This window comes from Hoplias malabaricus, chromosome 3 (assembly GCF_029633855.1).
Source record: "Hoplias malabaricus isolate fHopMal1 chromosome 3, fHopMal1.hap1, whole genome shotgun sequence".
Classification (NCBI taxonomy): domain Eukaryota; kingdom Metazoa; phylum Chordata; class Actinopteri; order Characiformes; family Erythrinidae; genus Hoplias; species Hoplias malabaricus.
This window is the reverse complement of record NC_089802.1, coordinates 51,864,946-51,885,440: the sequence shown is the minus strand read 5'-3', so window position 1 is coordinate 51,885,440 and position 20,495 is coordinate 51,864,946. Positions and strand designations below refer to the sequence as shown.

General features: G+C 36.2%; 1 protein-coding gene across 1 annotated transcript in view; it reads right to left on the bottom strand.

Moving 5' to 3' along the window:
* The window catches only part of col7a1 (collagen, type VII, alpha 1), an 82,313-nt gene extending 71,831 nt beyond the window's left edge, over window positions 1-10,482 (bottom strand). Inside the window, exons 1-2 of the mRNA XM_066664044.1 lie at window positions 10,361-10,482; window positions 314-386 (exon numbers count right to left, since the gene is read on the bottom strand). Of these exons, the coding sequence (XP_066520141.1) occupies window positions 314-377 (64 nt within the window). The 5' untranslated portion in view covers window positions 378-386; window positions 10,361-10,482. The remainder of the gene's footprint in view (window positions 1-313; window positions 387-10,360) is intronic.
* Between the last annotated feature and the right edge of the window lie 10,013 nt (window positions 10,483-20,495).

The window sequence follows — 20,495 nt, the reverse complement described above, 5'->3', positions numbered from 1 at the left end:
GCAACTTATTCTAACTTATAATATTTCTTTAAAATGTACTGATTAAATGACTTACACATGCTGGATTTTGCAGAAGAAATACAATATAGTTTAATTTTGTAGGTCTATGCCCAACATTGAAGGGAGAAGATGAGTTTCTCAATCTCCAAATCTAGGACTCTGATATATGTAAATTTAGAAAAAATGTATATGTCATTTTTTAATAATTGCAATTTTTCACATATGAAGGGTTTAAAGATCTTGCAAAGGTCAATCACGGCCTCGATCAATACACTCACTGAAAGTGTTTAAAGATGAGATTTAAAAAAATTACCTTGAGCTGTTGTTGTATGTGGGAGAGACAGCAACAGAGCAACCAACACCGTACAGTGCCACATTTTCAGAGCCTATAAACAAATCACAGTAACACACACACGTGAACACACCATACACAAACACAAAGAAAATATTACACTCACCAAATCACAACGAATGTATCTATACTGAACTGTTACCCTTAACAGTTAATGTGCCTTCCATTTGTTCAGTAATATATGATTAGTTTAAGTTTAGTTAAGATTAGTTATAAAAATATCGTTCACGATAATACCAGTATGTTTTTAATTTGGGAAGACTTTTGCCATATTGCGAAATTGTGACGTAAGCGCGAGCTTCTGACGCAAACGTGTGACCGTGACTTGAGCTCAAGCTAGAGCTAGGGGACATATCGCAAATATTGATTCATTCAATCGTATTTTTAAACGACTTTGAAAATGACCATATTCGTTATATTGAGTATATGGAGGATACAGTTGTTTCCATCTGAGTACATTTAAAACTGTGCACAAATGCCCTGTTCAAGTGTTTTTTCTCTCTCACATGCGCATGCTCGCACGCACACCATATGTATATAATTATTACTTTTTTTCTTAGATGTTTTATCTATGTATCTATATATATATAGTACGTAGATGTGTCAATGTCTCTAACTTGTTGGTTTCAAGACTGGATGGAAATAAGAGTTGAAGTGGCATATGCAAAATGAGCATTTAAAATTATATATTATTCTTCACATAAGTAATGTTGGAGAGTTCAGCATAATTTTGAAATTCAGAAAAAAGCTACACAATTTGACGACACAATTTACTGTTCTTACACGCTCTCTCTCACAAACTCACACACACACAGAAAAATGTGAAATGCACACATGATTAAACCTTCAAAGATGTGAATCAGGGAAGTATACTGAATGACTGTGGGGATTATTATTGCAGTGACTCTGTGTCTGTCTGGGGAAAGAACTCAAACTCTTCTTTAATACAGAAGCTCTTAATTAGTCTGAAATGTTTGTTTTGGCTTTATATGCCTAATATCTCTAAAGGAATTAAGTAGCCCAAAACAAAATATCCCTTTTAACAAAACTATTCAGCCCATTGACAAAACTATACCTTCTCCTAAATGTTACTTGTAACACACATAGAATAGAGGCAGGCAATAAAGAAGAAAAAAATGTATCATGATACTCAAAAACATAAAGAGTTACATCTACTAATGTTTAGGGGTGTCCCAAATACCTTTTTTTGGGCTTCTGAGCTTCGGCCGGGATATTCGGCGAGAATTCCAATACTTGGAGAGCGGGGTGGTGTATATTGTTGTCATTAACAAAATCTGCTTCTGTCCCCTGCTTTAATATCCCTGTCTCCAGGCTGTGCAGTGGCTCAAAGCGTGGCTTCACTCACCATCTACACTCACTAACTCGCTAAGGGCACAGTGTATACACAATTTAACCAGTTTGAGTGGAGGAGCTCTAATTTCAGGCACAAAGCTGACATAATGAACTGTGGCTTCACCTTGTTTCATTGTAAGTGTGTTGTTTTAGCATGTTAGGCTGTTTTATATGACTGAGTTTTAGGCCTCATTTGCACTTTTATGTTGATGAGCCTGAATACAGGTGAAGTGGAGAGAGCACTGTTTTTACTACTGGAGCCTGAATGTAGTGGAGCGATGCCTTTATCAATAATCACATTAATCCAAAAATATCTGAATCTCAAAATTAGAAACCCCAATGAACAAATATCTGAATACCCGACTATTTGGGGCCAGCCTTATTGTTCAGAAACTCAGCTCCCAGCTGTAAAAGAGCTGCACTTTGGCTCCCAGCATGGCTCCGGTCGTTCGCTAACTGGTACATACATCATGTCACTAAGGGCACAGAGTGTACACAAATAAACCAGAGCTTCTTGGAGGTGTTCTAATTTGAGGTGTAAAGCTGACAAAATTAACTGTATCTATGCTTCGTTGTAAGTAGGTTGCTGTAGCGTGGCTTCATTCAAGACTTTTATGTTGACAAAGCTGGATACATATGAAGGGGAGGGCTGCCTTTATCGCCACATCAGAATCTCAATATTATAAACCGAATACCTACCCAACGAATGAATATCCAAATATCTTCATTTTCGGGGCCTTCATTTTACTACTGTGTTATACTGCCTTTCCTTTCAATCACACGATTTACTTATTTAGGAACTGGGGATACACACTGTTGCAACCTTGTAATTTAAATTTTGCCTAATGTTTTTGATCAATTTGGTCATCCAAAACATAAAAAGTAATTTCTGTGTTTTTTTGTAGGGTAAACAAATGCTCAAGAGATTTACATATTGCATGCACATTTGCTTTTTGTATGATAAACACAATTAATATGTTGGAACATAAACACTTCAAATTGCCATACCATAACAGAAAAGCAGCATCCAAACATACTAAGAGTATAGGGATTTAAATAGAAACAACTGCGTGAAACAGATATACACACAACTTAAGAGACGTAAGAAAACAGAGGAAAAACATGTAAGGAGATATGAAAAGAAAACTGTGAAAATGAGTAGAGAAGTAAGACAACTGGGCTAACATGGAACCTCTGTGTCCCTTAGATGCAGCTGCTTTGCACTGTGCATGGTCTCTGAGTGAGCTCTGTGTGGAATATTATCATTTAAAGGAACAGGATCTGAAACTGTTCTGAGCAGTGCTATTTAGACAGAAAGTAAATGGTGTGGTTATGTTTGATCGTTACTGTCTTTTGACCAAAACTTTCACAGATGTTTTAAAACCCCAGGGAATTATTTAAACCAGTGGAAAAGGGCTATAATATCATATCTAATATCAGTCTCATTCAGCTTAGAATCAGTGGTTTATGTATCTGAATTAAACTGATCTGAAAGAGGTGAGCTCCATCTTTCCTTCTCATTCTCTTTTTAGTTTCACATTCCAAGGGGCTCTCTCACACCTGTGCCAAGTAAGCCCTGTCGAGGGGTGCGTCAAACACAGACACAGACACAGACACAGACACACCTGGGTTCAATGGCTCATCACTGCTCATTGCTGTACTCACCAACATCCCTCACTATGGTCCTTACCTGATATAACATGTAGTGTGTGTGTGTGTGTGTGTGTGTGTGTGTGTGTGTGTGTGTGTGTGTGTGACAAAAACATGAATTGTTGCTTGCGAAATGTTATGCCACTTTATAGAACAAGGCTGGTAGGAGGCTAACAATTTATGAAAAGAAATACATGGACACAAGTCTGTAATTGTGGAACGACAAAGAGCTTCTGTATGGTGGAGCTGAGAGAATGAACAATGAGTGTAGAAACAAGGAGGTGGTCATAATGTTATGGTTGATCGGTGTATAGTGTATATTACTAGTAAAATACAACAGGTCTCATAACATTTCACTGGGCTTTCCTTTAATCCCAAAATGTGACATTCCACATAACAGTGATTGCACTTTAAAATGCAGAAGTGTGCTTTCACTTAGACACTCAACAAATCCTGTAAACAGGGTTGCCCAAAACTTTGTGTACAACTACAGTTTAATTATGTGGGTTGAGACATACCCACAATTGCATACCCAGGCACTCTCAATTCCTGCTGTCTTACCAATCCACCAAAATATGTGCATGATTTAGTTTGGTTTGTTTTTGGTAAAACAATTTTTAGATAACTACTGATTTATATACAGTAGTATATACTATATTGTATATTATTATATTATTGTATATATATATATATTGCAGAACTCAGATTTTCTCACAGTTACAACTCCTTGATCTAAGCTTCATATAAAAAAAAATCCTCCCTGTTTTGACATCTTTTCTAGGTTTACAGAGGCCAAGAGTATGAATCAGGTTTTGTCTTTAGCTTTAGTAAGGCAAGTCAATAAAGGACCAAATCCACAAAGCAAAATAATGAAGGAGAGAGTTCCATTTAGAAAATTATAGGAAGAGTCATATGAAAGAGAAGGGAAATAGAGGGGATATGAATACAAAAATAGGCAAGAAAAAGATAACACAGAGAAAGAGAAGCTGGAATTACAGTAGAAGAAACAGTAATCAAGATTGTGCTAAGGAAATTCAGCAGCTAATTCAAGTTTAGTACAAGTCTTGAATGGAATGGGGATACATTTTAAGAAGCCTAAAGCATACAGTAATTATAGAACACTAAGCAGTAGAAAAGTCAGTCAGGTCCACTGTAGGGCTGAAAGAAAGAAAAGTACAGGTAAAAGAGACAGGTAGGAACAGAAACACACACTAATCCTAGACTGATGTTCAGTCCACATTCAAATCTTGTGCTCAATTCAATGAAAAAAAAAAGTTACTTGTTTCAGTTATTTACACCGATTCTCCATGAAAGAAACATATTACATCAATACAAATAATGCTGCTCAAGTTGATATAATGTGTTCAGGTTTATACACTGGACCAAGTAAATTATAAGCAATGACTTTTCTCTATTGAAACCTGAAACTAAACCAACAAACAAATACATTTAAGTAAAAATGCATGCATATATAAATAAATGTTGTTTAAAAAACTGTCTGTATCTAACACAGAAATCATTTCAAAACAGATATAAAAATGCAAGTAGGCCACTAAGGAAGGTGAACTTTTAAAACAATTTTGTAAGAGACTAAAATTAGTAAAGAATAATATACGAAAAAAAGCATTTATTAAGGTCTAAGCCACAAGACAATTATGAAATTAGGAACATGCTGTTACTTGACATATTCATACCAATATGGCAATTAAAAATGGGGTCTTTGTGAAAAGCCAAATGGGGTCAGAAAGAGAGCTATCTAACCAAAAAAAATGACAAAGGAAGTATTTCAAAACATGATAAATGTGTTAGATGTTCATTAATAATTTGGAAGAATGCAGAAACAATTATAAAGTGACAAAATCTTAAAGTGCGAAACATACTTAGCCTGCCATCTTAGTGTTTCTAAGTGTTTAGCAATCAGTGTTGCTAAAAATAAGAAGGGTTGTTGTTTATTTCATTCCTTTTTATGAATATGTTCATTTGGCTTGAACAAAAAGTATGTGGATTGAATACAAACTTCATAATTAAAAAGTTACTGCCTTAAGAAAGTTCTTGTTTATTTTCTTTTATGTGTTTAATGTTTGTATTAAATAACTGCAAATAAATTTGGGCCTCAGACAAAAATGACCTTAACCACGATCACCTGTTATCAGTTTAGTTCAGTTCACGCACATATCATATTCACTCCCCAGGCACCGTACAATATTTAAGATTATTTCACAGCTTTTTCATTAGAGTATTATATTCATAACAACAACATAATATTTGCCTGCAGTTTCGAAGTACAACAAAGTGAATCCTCAAGACAAGCAGACAACTCCAACTTTACCAATAGTCCAAACATTAGCCTTGTTCCTAAATCATCTGTGCTTCAAAGTGAAAAGCAATGCTATAAAAATTCAGTGTGTCAGATAGACAAGCCCATGGACATAATATATATATTATCATGGGCAAACGTTCCAACCATAAATCTCAATTTAAACATGCATATTTGTATTCCATTATGGCATGTTGATAATTACCTTGCTTAGATTGATTTTTCTGGTCAAAATTGTTGCCCCCAGATTTGTATTGTCATAAAAAGATCACAAGGCCTTATTTGCAAAGCTGCAGCTAGATGCTGGATTTAATTCCTTTGAGACTTGTAGATTGTTTCAGACATATCCCAATACACTAATTGTACACTACTTTTCTGTTTTCTAAAGTGTGCTAGTTAGTAACTGCAGGTAGAAATATACCTATTCAATAGAAATATGTTCAGAAGAAGACTGTGAGATGATAAAGGCCTACTCAGAAAGTAGTCAAAGACACCAACAAATTGAGAAGAAATGTGTTACTGAACTCTTAATCTTAGCTTAATAATGTTCATAAACAAGACAATTTAAAGAAACATTTATTACAAATTATAAAACATGGTCAACGAATAACACACTGGGTATAATAATTATGTGAATAATCTTATTTTTACAGGATAGCTGGAAAACATGAAAATTGTTGAATAACTCTGCAAACGAGACAGAGAGAGAGAGAGAGAGAGAGAGAGAGAGAGAGAGAGAGAGAGACTCATATGGAAAAGCATGTTTAGGTATAAAAATGGAAAAAAGAGAAGCCACAACAAAGTATCTGCTGCCCTCAAAAAGCTAACAGACCACAGCAAAAAGTCTATTAAAGACAGCAAGGCTTGGAGCAGATAACTCACTACAGCTTTCAGGGATTGAGGACAAGATTATTTCCTTCCTTGTAGAAATGGATCTGCAATATGTGTTTTTGATGAATGAGTGAATGAATGAATCAGCAGAAGGGTAAATAACAGGAGAATTCACTACAAAAGAGAGAAAAAATGCACTCAGAACCAATATGACCACACGGCCAAGAACAGTCTACAGGAAGTGGAGGAGTCAGAGAGACTGACACACAGATGTGTTCTGTCACACACATGCAGCTGACAGAGATGTGAAATAGGTCAGTAAAGACCATGAATCCATACAGCACAGCCTACAGAGGGAACTGGACTCAGCTCAGACAAGTAACTTCAAATACACCAAAAATCAAGATAAACTAGGAAGTCTATGGTGGATAATGACTATACGTGAGCTGAAATAGAAATGCAGCTGCTCTTAATTTATTTCTAAGGTCCTGTATGTTACTAATCTTTTAAAATAGCATGGCTATTATTTTAAAGAAAAACACATTATCTTTCAGAAATATTTTGAACTATGCGGCACAGTGGCGCACAAAGCTTCAGGGACCTGGAGGAGGTGGGTTAGATTCCCGCTCCGGGTGACTGTCTGTGAGGAGTTGGTGTGTTGTCCGCGTGGGTTTCCTCCGGGTGCTTCGGTTTCCTCCCACGGTCCAAAAACACAAGCTGGTAGGTGGATTGGCGACTCAAAAGTGTCCGGGTGTGTAAGTGAATGTTTGAGTGTGTGTTACCCTGTGAAGGACTGGCACCCCCTCGAGGTGTATTCCTGCCTTGCACCCATTGATTCCAGGTAGGCTCTGGACCCACCGCAACCCTGAACTGGATAAGCAGTTACAGATAATGAATGAATGAATTATTGAATATTTTGGATTATTAATCACTATAGATGTTAGGGATGTTCCAATCAATTTTCTGTCCCAATCCTGATCCGACCCATTTAATTTTGTGTTCATGCTTTTTAATGTATTTCATTCATCATTTTTACAAAATAAGAAAATAAACAAAAATGTATTTTTAAAAACCTCATAAATGTGAGCGCTGATGTAAAACAAAGAATTAGACTAATGCCTGTGCTCAATAAAGCCTACACAGATCAGTTAAAAAATATCTTGATTACCAATCTTTGTAGAATCGGGACATCTGTAATCAAAAAATAAATTGTTTGGCTTAATGTTCTGAGCACAAACTCATATGTTTTTGATACATTACAAAGTATACTATTGTCATAATTTTATTTAAATGCAAAATTATCACTTATATTATCCACAGTCTCTTCAGAAGTTCTCATTTTGCCATATATTGAAAAAGCTTTGGTTTTGGATTCTGTCTGCAGCCCAGTACAACCACTGTTTCTCATAAGACGCATTACTTCGTGTCCTTTGTATTTTTCAGTATCAAACTGACTTTATTTATTTATTTATACTGACTTTAAATTTATACTTACAGCTCTGCAGAATTTAGACATTTTGACTAAACATATGTTGGATGTTGGAATATTGCTGAGAGTATTTGCTTGCAATCAGCCACAAGGTCATTACTAAGGTCAGGCACTGATATTACTGGCTTAAAATCTCCCTTGTCCATGCTAGGTATTGGGCAAAATGACTTTTGAATAATATACAGCTGCTCAGGTCCATTCCATTCTATTGTTCAGTGCTTTCTATAGAAATTATACTGACTATTTGTGGGTTGTGCTAGGGTGGTGCACATTAAATTAACTGAATTCACTCATTAGAAGGAGGGTTAACAACCTTTTGGAAATACCTTGTATGTGTATCGACATAATCCCAGTGTACTCTCTCACACACACAGATAAATTAATCTGTACCTCCTACCATGAATGCTCCGCAGGCCTCCAGTCAGTGCCACAGAGCCACTTGTTCCCTGCCTATCAGAGTGTAAGATATCCAAAGTGACGAATCACAGAGTTCAGCTCAGGTCATTGTCCCACCCCCCTTTCCAGACTGTTGCAGAGTCAATGTACTGAGCACACACACTGTGTCCCCCGAACTGAAGTCACACCGTGCCAGTACAGGCCCAGTACAGGTAAGATGCAGGGTTTCCTGCAGTGCTTTACAGTTAGGGCGGCCGCCCTTTGTTGTCAACATCGTCCACCACCTCCCCCCACCCCCACAATTAGTTTTGTGCAATTCATTCAATTTCTTCTCAAAGCTTCCAATGTGTTTGCGCATGGCATTCTGCCAGTGATCCATGATTAATCAATCTATTGCCCTGAAATGCCTATTATGTATTTATAAAACTGGGAGCTTGCAGCTTTTTTTGTCTATGTTGTCATTTTGTCTATATCTCATTTTACTTGATCATTAAATTCCATAAAATCTTGCAAACTTGTTTCTTCAGCACATTTTCTCTTGTAAATCCCGTTTTCATTCAATTAACCATTATAGTTCGGTATACAGCAACTCAGTAAATATTACTTACTGGTAAAGTTCTGTAAAAAATATTGCTAGATCAGATTAACCTTCATAAAGAGGCAAAACAAGGACACAAATAGCCTTTCATGTGAAGCATTTTGTGAAGCAGTTTCATAATGTATCTGAGAAATAGTGTTGTGTGTGGTGCAATTTCTAACCATGAGGGAGTAAGTTACCAGCAGGTTCAAGAGTTGTTTTGCATCCTAAAAGGAAACACGGATCTGCTTAAGTTATTGACATGGCATGCTGAACTTAATGACTATCATATGGAACTTAAAATTAACATACTAAAATGTTATAAATAATAAAAGGACTGAAACTGAAAAAATGACTTCAAATCACCCTTTGCCAAGTCTAATATTTGGTTATTCAGCCTTCAAATTAAGTTCAAACAATGAGAGAGCTTGCTGTATAAACATATATTCTGCTCTGTCCTGGCGTGCTGTGCTGGCAGAGGTAAAATCTGATACTTAACTAGATCTTCCACAGCGAAAACCTCTATAATCTGATGCTCTTAAAAACTCAACAAATGGAAAAGTTACACACCCTTGCAAATAATTACATACCATATGCCACACACATTCCAGACAAACATCCCCCGTGCCCTATTAAGACCGTTACATGACACTAGGGCAGGGGGAACTGGAGCATCATCATTTCCTTTTCATGTTCCTGCAAATCCCAGAGCTGTGTACACCATGCTCTATACAGCTTTTGGGTTTACGCTGTTCTAACACCTGAACCAGAAGAGGGTTGTTAATTTAAGTGTAAGCTAAACAGTTGCAAATGTGATTAAACACAAGAATCAGAATTGTACTGAGAAGCAGTTTTTCATATCGATATGAGGTTACTTTTTTTGTTCATTAACTTATAATTAAACATGTCACAAACCTACTAAAATATCACTTCATGAGCTGTATCACTTTATGCCCTTTATTGTACATTAATTATGGCAAGAGCCCCCTTCTTTAAATTAGTTAATAGCTTTTTGTTAGCAGCAAGAAGGTTAAAAGTATATAATTTACTGCTATTTATTGCTACTATTTATTTATTTATTTATTTATTATACCTAATTTTATTTTATTTTTTTATTAACTAGTTTAGTCTTGAAATCTGCTACTTTTAAGGTAAGTTTGCATGTTCTACACCCTCTTGATCATAGCCAAATAAATTAGAAGAACACCAAGACTTTGACATTTGCAGGCAAATGCAAAATTAAAGCCTTTTCCCTGCAAAGGACTCGCTTATTTGGTCTTAGAAAAGAAAAGAATGTGCTTTCAAATAGTTTACTTCAAAAATTGCTCACGTATAATTTAACATGTCCCAATTTTTCATAGACACAGGACATACACTGTTTCCTCCAGCACTTACCGGTGTACAGAGGGTCGTTACCGGGCTGAAAGTGGATCAGCTCTCCTGACTCCTCATTCCCACTGTTCACTTTTGAAACTTTCCTCTTACAATCTCCGGCTCCACAGGCTGGGACCCGAACCACCAGCCTCGGTTCTCGGTTCAGAAACTCTCTCTGTGGAAACTCTCGCCTTCAATTACAGAACCGTTCAAATGCATGTAGTGGGATATTTCCGCGCCGCTGTTGCTTGCTGCGGTGAGAAGTGAAGCTGCAGCTCTATAGCCCAGACTTGTTGAGATGCCTGCAGCTAAGACATTCCGTTTTTTTCTCCGCTTCACCTCAGGATCACTATCCGGCGCCCAGCGAGGTAGAGCCCGCCCTCAAGGCCCTAAGCCAATCGGAGATAGAGTTCACAATCGTGCTCTGTTCGGACCAATCAAATCGCAGTTCTACCACCTTTTACAATCACTATAAACAAAGCAAATATGCTAATAATACTATGCTATATCCAGGTATGGTATGGTTATATTTTTTTATATAGTCTAAACAAAGCAAATATGCTAATAATACTATGCTATATCCAGGTATGGTATGGTTATATTTTTTTATATAGTTTTATATAGCATATTGGCTTAGTTGACTGAGTTCTACAAATATCTGTCAGGTCTGTGAAAGCAGGAAAAATATGTGATATGCCAGGGACCACTGGTACAGTGAGAGAGAAAGGCATTTATGAGAAGTGAGCATTCAGATATTGGTGGGAAAATGTGGTGGCAGTATGGAGGTTAAAGCAGAATGCACATTAGTTCAGCATATATAAACCATTTGGAGATTTGGATATTAGAGATCATTCCACTCATTCAAAACTTGGTGAAGTGTATGCTTCTGATGATTTAAGTGAAATATTTGCTATTTTCAGCATATTATCATCAGTGTGTTAATTTTGTATTTGAGATGAATGGTCTGACAAACATTGACTAAAGCCAATCAGAAGCCCATGTGAATTTTTCAGTCTTGACAGTGTGACTACATAACCACACAGACGCCATAATAATAATAATAATAATAATAATAATAATAATAATAATAATAATAATAGTTAACTTATATAGTGCTTCCTCCAACAGCTCAGAGCGCTTAACAAATATTAAGTAAGAAAAACATAATAAAAACAGATAGACAATAAAAACATGGAAATACTAGTTTAATAATTTAGTGTGTGTGTGTGTGGGTGTGTGTGTGTGTGTGGGGGGGGGGGGGTCCCCTCCTGATTAATAACCCTGCAGTTTTAACCAACCAAACTGTCATATTTATAAACTTTCAGTAGTATCACTTTATGCTGCTGACAAATTTAGAGTTTCTGAGAATGTTGACAATGCCCATAATATTAATTTAAAAGGTTTTATACGTTATAAAATATTGTACTGCTTGGATGTGCAGTCCAGAGCATCGGGGCATTATTTTAAGAATAAAAGGAAGAGAGAAGAGGAAAAAGCAATAATAATAATAATAATAATAATAATAATAATAATAATAATAATAATAATTATAATAACTATTTGGCCAAAAGACGATCAAAACCATACCCTCCCTCTCTCTTTTTCACACACACATAGCCTATATACTCATTTGCACCACACCCAAGCATCTGTCCACACTCATCTGGAATCCAAGCCTAGAGGGCATCCATCTCAAACTTAAGTATCCATATCACCTGCTCTCTCTCTCCCTCTCCCTCTCTCTCTCTCTCTCTCTCTCTCTCTCTCTCTCTCTCTCTCTCCCTCTCTCTCTCTCTCTCTCTCTCTCTCTCACACACACACACACACACACACAACACAGCTTCTCTCTCCTTGTTTAACTATATATTTATATATATATATATATATATATATATATAGAGAGAGAGAGAGAGAGAGTTACATATCAGAATTCCTTAACTTCCTCTGAAATCCGAAACTGACTTACTCTCTTTAATTACTTTATTTGCTCTTACATATCAACTTATATACACTTACAACATAACAAAATATATATATATATATGCTTAGTTGGATATGGAAGAGCAGCATATGCACTAATTTTACAACCCAAATTCCAGTGAAGTTGGAACATGTAAATTCAATTAAAAAAACAACAAAGACTAAATAAAATTTATTGGGTTTTTTTTTGCAAATATTCACTCATTTTATATTTGAGGCCTGCAACATGTTCCAAAAGGTTGGGACAGAGGAATGTTTAGTGCTGTGTTATTTCACCTTTCCCTTTAACAACACTCAAGTGTTTGGGAACTGAGAACACTAATTGTTGAAGTTTTTTAGTGGAATTGTTTCCCATTCTTGCTTGTTACTCAACAGTCCGGTCTCTCCGTTGTCGTATATATTGATATATGGCTTGTGCTTTGCATGGTAGAGTTTTAACTTGCACTTGTAGATGGAGTGACGAACTGTGCTCACTGACAATGGTTTTCTGAAGTATTTCTGAGCCCATGTGGTAATATCCATTACAGAATGATGTCGGTTTTGAGAGTTCGAAGGTCACAAGCATTCAGTGTTGGTTTTTGGCCTTGCTGCTTACTTGCAGAGATTTCTCCAGATTCTCTGAATCTTTTGATTATATTATGGACTGTAGATGATGAAATCCCTAAATTCCTTGCAATTGTACATTAAAAAAAACGTTGTTCTTAATCTGTTGGACAATTTGCTCATGCAGTTGTTCACAAAGTGGTGAACTTCGCCCCATCCTTGCTTGTGAATAACTGAGCCCTTCGGGGATGCTCCTTTTATACCCAGTCATGACACTGACCTGTTTCCATTTAACCTGTTCACCTGTGGTATGTTCCAAACAGGTGCTTTTGTAGCATATTTCCGAGTCTTTTGTTGCCCCTGTCCCAACTCTTTTGGAATGTGCTGCAGGCCTCAAATTCAAAATGAGTGAATATTTGGAAATAAATACAATAAAGTTTATCTGTTTGAACATTAATTATCTTGTCTTTGTAGTGTATTCAATGGAATATAGGTTGAAAAAGACCTGCAAATAATTGTATTCTGTTTTATGTATGTTTTAAACAATGTCCCAAATTCATTGGAATTGGGTTTGTACTTGACGTAAATATTTACTTCACTTCCAAATAATAAAATTAATAAAATATTAAAACAGCAATGTTTGCCAGAAAATGTTATCTAAAACAATTAAAATGTCATTCGATAATGTCATGTATTTATCAAATAAATACCATCAAATACATTCCAGGCATTCATATTTTTCACCCATCTCCATCACAGCAGAGTCATAAAAATAGATTTAACTGGTTTAAGCATGTCGATTTAAATATTTAAATGAGATTTGAATGCAGATTTAGATAGATATGTTGGTGAGTAATGTGTGTGTATTTGTGACAGGAGCTCAATGTGTGAGAAGATTCCTAAAGTATACTGGAGTGCAGATGCTGGTTGCTGTGGGACATGTTACACATATGTGCACCAGTGAAGACAAACATGCTCTCCTTCTCACTCTCATTATTTCCTTCTCTCTTTCTTGCCTCCTGTCTCTCATTTTATACCATTAGAACTACTTAGAACTACTTAGAAGTTTAGTTTAGTCCTCTGAAGGTTCATTTTTAAATTATATCCCAGGGACATCACAGGGTCTCAAACATATGATCACATGATGAGCAAGCACTTAAACAGTTATGCCACTTGAGAGTGTATGTGCACAAATTGTGTCCAAAATAATGTGAAGACAAATGAACTGGTGACACAGTTCTTCATAACACCGCAGAAAACTGTCTGCACATTACATGTTGACATTAATAAAATCAGTGTGATCAAACAGTGGTTGGCACAGCAGTGCAACAGGTACTGTCATTGTCATGCAGCTCCAACGTCCTGGGTTTGAGCATTCGAACCCCATCTCAGGTGATTGTCTGTGAGGAGTGTGTTCTCCCTGTGTTTGCATGGGTTTCCTCCCACTTTCCAAAAACACACACTAGTAGATGGATTGGGCATTCAAAAACGTGTGTGTGACTTTAATTTTCCATTGGAGTTCTTCAAATAATCCTGTCTTGTCCTCACTTCAGGTTTTTTAATTTATTCAATTAATGAAAAGGGAAATGTATGCACTTATGCACTGGTACAATGAGGGTAGGCATTTTTAAAAACAAATTTATGTATACAGTCCTTAGAGGGGACATATATGACTGTGGGTAAAGCTGTTTGTTTACATTCAGAAGATCTGTTACTTGTGCATGACCCAAATTTAACTTTTGTATAAGTTTTTATTCACCATTTGAATTACCACAGAAACTCATTTGTAACTCATTTGTTTAGCTTTGTAGAACTTCTGTTCTGTGTTAACTTTCATGCAGTTAGGCATCTCCTGCATTTGGAGACATTTCCATCTTAAGTAATCAGAAGCAATATCCTCATCTCAGTTTTTCAAAGTTTGGAGTTCTGCTGTCTAAAAACTCCAGATGCCTTTTCTCTGCCATGAGTGTAAAGAGAGAGAAAGCCTAGCATACTGGACAGAAAAACTTTCACCTTTTTTCCAGACACTGGAAAACATCCTCAGAATTTGATTTAAAAAAAAGTGTTCTTGATTAATATGATAGAAGTGACCTCTAAGCGTCACTGTGGTGTGTTTGAGGGTACATTGTATTTTACATTATATCCTGTCTTCTTTTTGCTGTTAGTGGAGAGAGAATGCGAAGGGAGGAAGCACCAGCCTGGCGTTGTAATGTGTTATTTATTTATTTATTTATTATTATTTATCTTTTTTTTTTAACTTATAAGCTTATAATTTAAAAAGACATATTATTATTAATATTTTATTATAGAATTAAAATCAATTAGAGCATGACAATTGCTCATTATGCCAAATGAAATGGCTTGTGTAGGCCATAATGGTGTTCCTGATTTTGCATGTCAGCTATGATTCCTGTGGATATGTCACAAACACACACACACACACACATCCACGCTGATGCACTGTATGCTGTATGTAGGCAGAAGAGACACAGATGGTGGACAAAACATAATTTAAAAAACAAAAGGCTTTAATATATCACAGAGCAAAAAAAGCAGCAGAGTTGAATCAAATGCTGTGATATCACCCACACCTTTCAACAGTTACTGAAAACATGTGTGTAAGGCTCAGGAGAAGTGTTAAAAGCCTCATTACATGTTATTATCCTTATCACTCCATACAATGTACTACTCCATACTCTGTATGATTTCATACATTGTATTAACCCATGAACTGTATCACTCTACACAATGAATAACTTCTTACACATTGCGTATTTTATATCACATACATTGTGTCTCTCCACACATTGTGTCACATAATACACTATCAGTCAACACATTGTATCACACTCTACACTTTGTCACTCCCTAAGCTGCTTACACTCCATACACCTTTTAGTATGAATGGTAGTTATATAGTGCTTTTCTAGGCAAAGAACAAAAAATCTTAATTTTGTTTTTTAATTTTTTGGATTGTTTGAACATATTTTGTTTGTCACATTGTTTGTCAGCTGTGTTAAACATCGTGTAGATGATGAATATAAATTATTTAAAATTTCATAAAGTAAAATTTTTCATATGACTGTACAAAACATTAAGATAATAACTATTCATTCAGTCATTGTCTGTAACCGCTTATCCAGTTCAGGGTCGCGGTGGGTCCAGAGCCGACTCGGAATCATTGGGCGCAAGGCAGGAATACACCCTGGAAGGAGCGCCAGTCCTTCACAGGGCGGCACACACACACACACACCTACTGACACTTTTGAGCCACAAATCCACCTACCAATGTGTGTTTTTGGACTGTGGGAGTAAACCGGAGCACCCGGAGGAAACCCACGCAGACACGGGAAGAAACACAGACATGGGGAGAACTCCTCACAAGTCAATCACCCAGAGCGGGACTTGAACCCACAGCCTTCATGTCCCTGGAGCTGTGTGACTGCGACACTACCTGCTGTGCCACTGTGCCATCTGGTATAATAACTATTTAGGAGTTTCATTTTTTTTGGACTGAAAAAACTCACCTACAAGTGGAACTAAAGCAACTTAATATGAACAGATGTGTTGTGTTGAAGTATTGCATTGCCAGCAAGCCTGTATTATAATTACATGTGTGAGATGGTTGTCAGAAAATAGTTTGGACAAGGAAACAGACCCTAAAATGATTATTAACTGTTTTATAATTACATGTTAGTTGTGAAATTTCTGTCCTACATCTACTAATGGAAAGTACTCTCTCTCTCTCTCTCTCTCTGTTTGTCTCTCTCCATCAGGTTTTGCTGTCATTCGTCACTTAGACAGGCAGGTATTCAGAGGGTGTGTCTGAAGCTCAAGGGCTTATTTTAACCCTTTTACATCAATTTCTTATCTCTTTACCCACTCTGTTATTTTCAGTCATTCATCTTATCTCTTCTTCTTACATTTTCTCCTTTTACAGAGTTCACTGACCTGACATTCCTGCTTTTCCAAGAACCTGACATTCCAGGATAGGATTCCACCACCTAGCAACAGGATTGAGTTGAGTTGGAAGACAAAGCAGATCAGTGAGAGTGTGGACACTTGGGATTCTCTTCCCATTCAGCATTCAAACACACTAATGGATATAGCTGTTTAGAGTAGCAGCAGTTTGAATAAGCCATACATAGGTCTGCTCACACACACACACACACACACACACACACACACACACATTCTTGTAGAAGCGTTATCTGGGGACTACGAGCTGGATCCTACATTGTGGGGACGCGCATTTCTAAAGGCTTTAGGAACAAATGAAACACAGATTCATGTTTCAACTGATCCTGGAACAGCAGCTGTCACTTTAAAATAAAGAAAATACATTAATAAAGCAATGTGACATTTTCCGACATTCTGGGGACTGTTTCTGGTATTCCAAACATGTGAGGACCAGCACACACACACACTGACACTTCCCAGTATTTTGTACAATGTAAGTACTTGTGAACAATCTGGGGACAAATTTTACTAACAACTGGTTTGCAGCCACAATGCATATTTATAAGAAAAGACAAATGATGTTGTCATATGAATAACATATTTATTCATTTCCATTTAAACTTTTTTTTTTTGCCATTTGCCCATGCCGTATTTTGTACAAATCATTAATAAATACCTTAAAATTTTCAAAAGCATCTACAAGGTGTACAACCACCTCAACACTTTAAGCTGTCAAGGCCCCAATAAGTATAAAAAAATTAAAAGAAAACAACCATTTTATGAAACACTCACTCCCAACGTTTAAATGGTTCTTTTAAACTGAAGAAATATGGTGACGTTTCTTCAGACTGATGAAGAATGTGCTGTATATGGCTCTTTATAGCACCAAAAGTGTTATAACATACAAAACATTCTCAGTCAATCTGAAGAAAATAACAATTTTATTGTTCATGGGTCTTTACAGAGCCACTGTAAAACTGTAAAAATAAAAAACCCTAAAGACGACATCAGCCAACTTTTCAATGAAATCAAATATTGTTTTTTTCCTATAGGAACTTTATAAATGAATTAACAAAACAAAACAAAAATGCATTTTAATGCAGTAAATGGCTTTTTATTCTGGTTTACATCTTCCTTTTAAGAGCAGTAATTCTGTTTTTGACAAAAAAATTCACAGCCAACCAATCTGTCTTTCAACAATAGGATTCACGCTATAGGTTCTGCTTTTATACAGGCCTCACAATGTTGTTTTCCTGGCACTGTGCAAGTTTTGATGAACCTGTTCAGATGTTTTTCAACAGCTTTCACCTCATTGGTCTCCCATTTCCTTTTCTCAACCACCTTGACACCTGAATAAATGCAGGACAACATCAGTCAAAACATACAATGTTTTTCCATTTCATAACAGCTTGCCATAATGTTTATCAGACTATACCTTTGGGAACTAATGTGATACTAGTTGGTTCTGATGCTGGTGTTGCTGTTTGGTTCTGATGCTGATTGGTTTCCTGGGCTTGCTTTGTAGATGTTTCTATGTCCAGTTCTGCTCCAATCTAGTTAAACACAAATTAAATGCATCAAACTAAAAGAATAAGTGGCAAAGAACATCCAATAATAGTAATAATGATAATGACAAGAAAAAAGTGTTTACTGAAGAAAAAGAAAAAAGACTGAAAGATAAAAAATAAAAATAAATATTGGTGGCTGCTGGGGCTGTCAATCACTGATCACCCTTCATCACGACCAGCTCAGTAAGAGATACCAATCAAGGACAGGGCTGAACTGTAACATGCTGCAGAGCATAACTATTTTTTTTTTTATATGTCACAAAAATAACAGGGCTTAGTTACTGCTAGCAAGCCATACAATTACATATGTCAGCTGAAAACCATCCAACGCAGCTACAAAGTCGATCGATCATTCCATTTTTATCCAAAAGTTGTGGTTTTGCTACGGGGTTCCTAAGATATTTCTAGATACTTGTTTTTACACCAGTTCAACTGTGCACAAAAAGGTAATGGTAAATCACTTCTTTATTCTACCAAGAACATGCCCAATATTAAAACATGTTGCCATACAATAAACAAGAGGAACACTAATTCTGAAACTATTTTAAGGCTAAACACACCAATCAAAGTAATTATTTTTATTAAAATTCTTATATTCTATGCCAATACTGTTAGAGTACATTGTACATTGTGGGGACTTGACGTTTACTAAATAAAAAACACATGAAATATAATAGTTTCATACCATTTTGCAGAAAGTAGACTCTTGCAGTGATTGTTGGATGCCATGGTGATAGTCTCCAGAGGCACAATCTGGCTCCAGACCTTTACTGTCTGTTGTCATTCCACTTTTTGTCACCTGAAATGGGCACAACAGTCACTAACATGTCCGATATTAAAAGCATGTTGCCATACAATAAACAAGAGAAACACTAATAAGTGGTAGAAACTATTTTAAGGCTAAACACACCAATTGAACTATTTATTTTTTTAATAAACCTCATTCTTTTTTAACAGCTGCTTTGTGGGGACTTGAATGAAATCCTATGCCAATACTGTTAGAGTACATTGTACATTGTGGGGACTTGACGTTTACTAAATACAAAACACCTGAAATATAATAGTTTCATACCATTTTGCAGAAAGTAGAGTCTTGAAGTGTATGTTGGGTGCCATGGTGATTGTCTCCAGAGGCACAATCTGGCTCCAGACCTTTGCTGTCTGCTGTCGTTCCACTTTTTGTCACCTGAAATGGGCACAACAGCCACTAACATGTCCGATATTAAAAGCATGTTGCCATACAATTAACAAGAGAAACACTAATAAGTAGTAGAAACTATTTTAAGGCTAAACACACCAATCAAACTAATTATTTTTAATAAAATCCTTATATTCTTATATCCTATGCCAATACTGTTAGAGTACATTGTACATTGTGGGGACTTGACGTTTACTAAAAAAAAAACACATGAAATATAATAGTTTCATACCATTTTGCAGAAAGTAGACTCTTGCAGTGATTGTTGGGTGCCATGGTGATAGTCTCCAGAGGCACAATCTGGCTCCAGACCTTTACTGTCTGTTGTCATTCCACTTTTTGTCACCTGAAATGGGCACAACAGTCACTAACATGTCCGATATTAAAAGCATGTTGCCATACAATAAACAAGAGAAACACTAATAAGTGGTAGAAACTATTTTAAGGCTAAACACACCAATTGAACTATTTATTTTTTTAATAAACCTCATTCTTTTTTAACAGCTGCTTTGTGGGGACTTGAATGAAATCCTATGCCAATACTGTTAGAGTACATTGTACATTGTGGGGACTTGACGTTTACTAAATACAAAACACCTGAAATATAATAGTTTCATACCATTTTGCAGAAAGTAGAGTCTTGAAGTGTATGTTGGGTGCCATGGTGATTGTCTCCAGAGGCACAATCTGGCTCCAGACCTTTGCTGTCTGCTGTCGTTCCACTTTTTGTCACCTGAAATGGGCACAACAGTCACTAACATGTCCGATATTAAAAACATGTTGCCATACAATAAACAAGAGGAACACTAATAAGTGGTAGAAACTATTTTAAGGCTAAACACACCAATTGAACTATTTATTTTTTTAATAAACCTCATTCTTTTTTAACAGCTGCTTTGTGGGGACT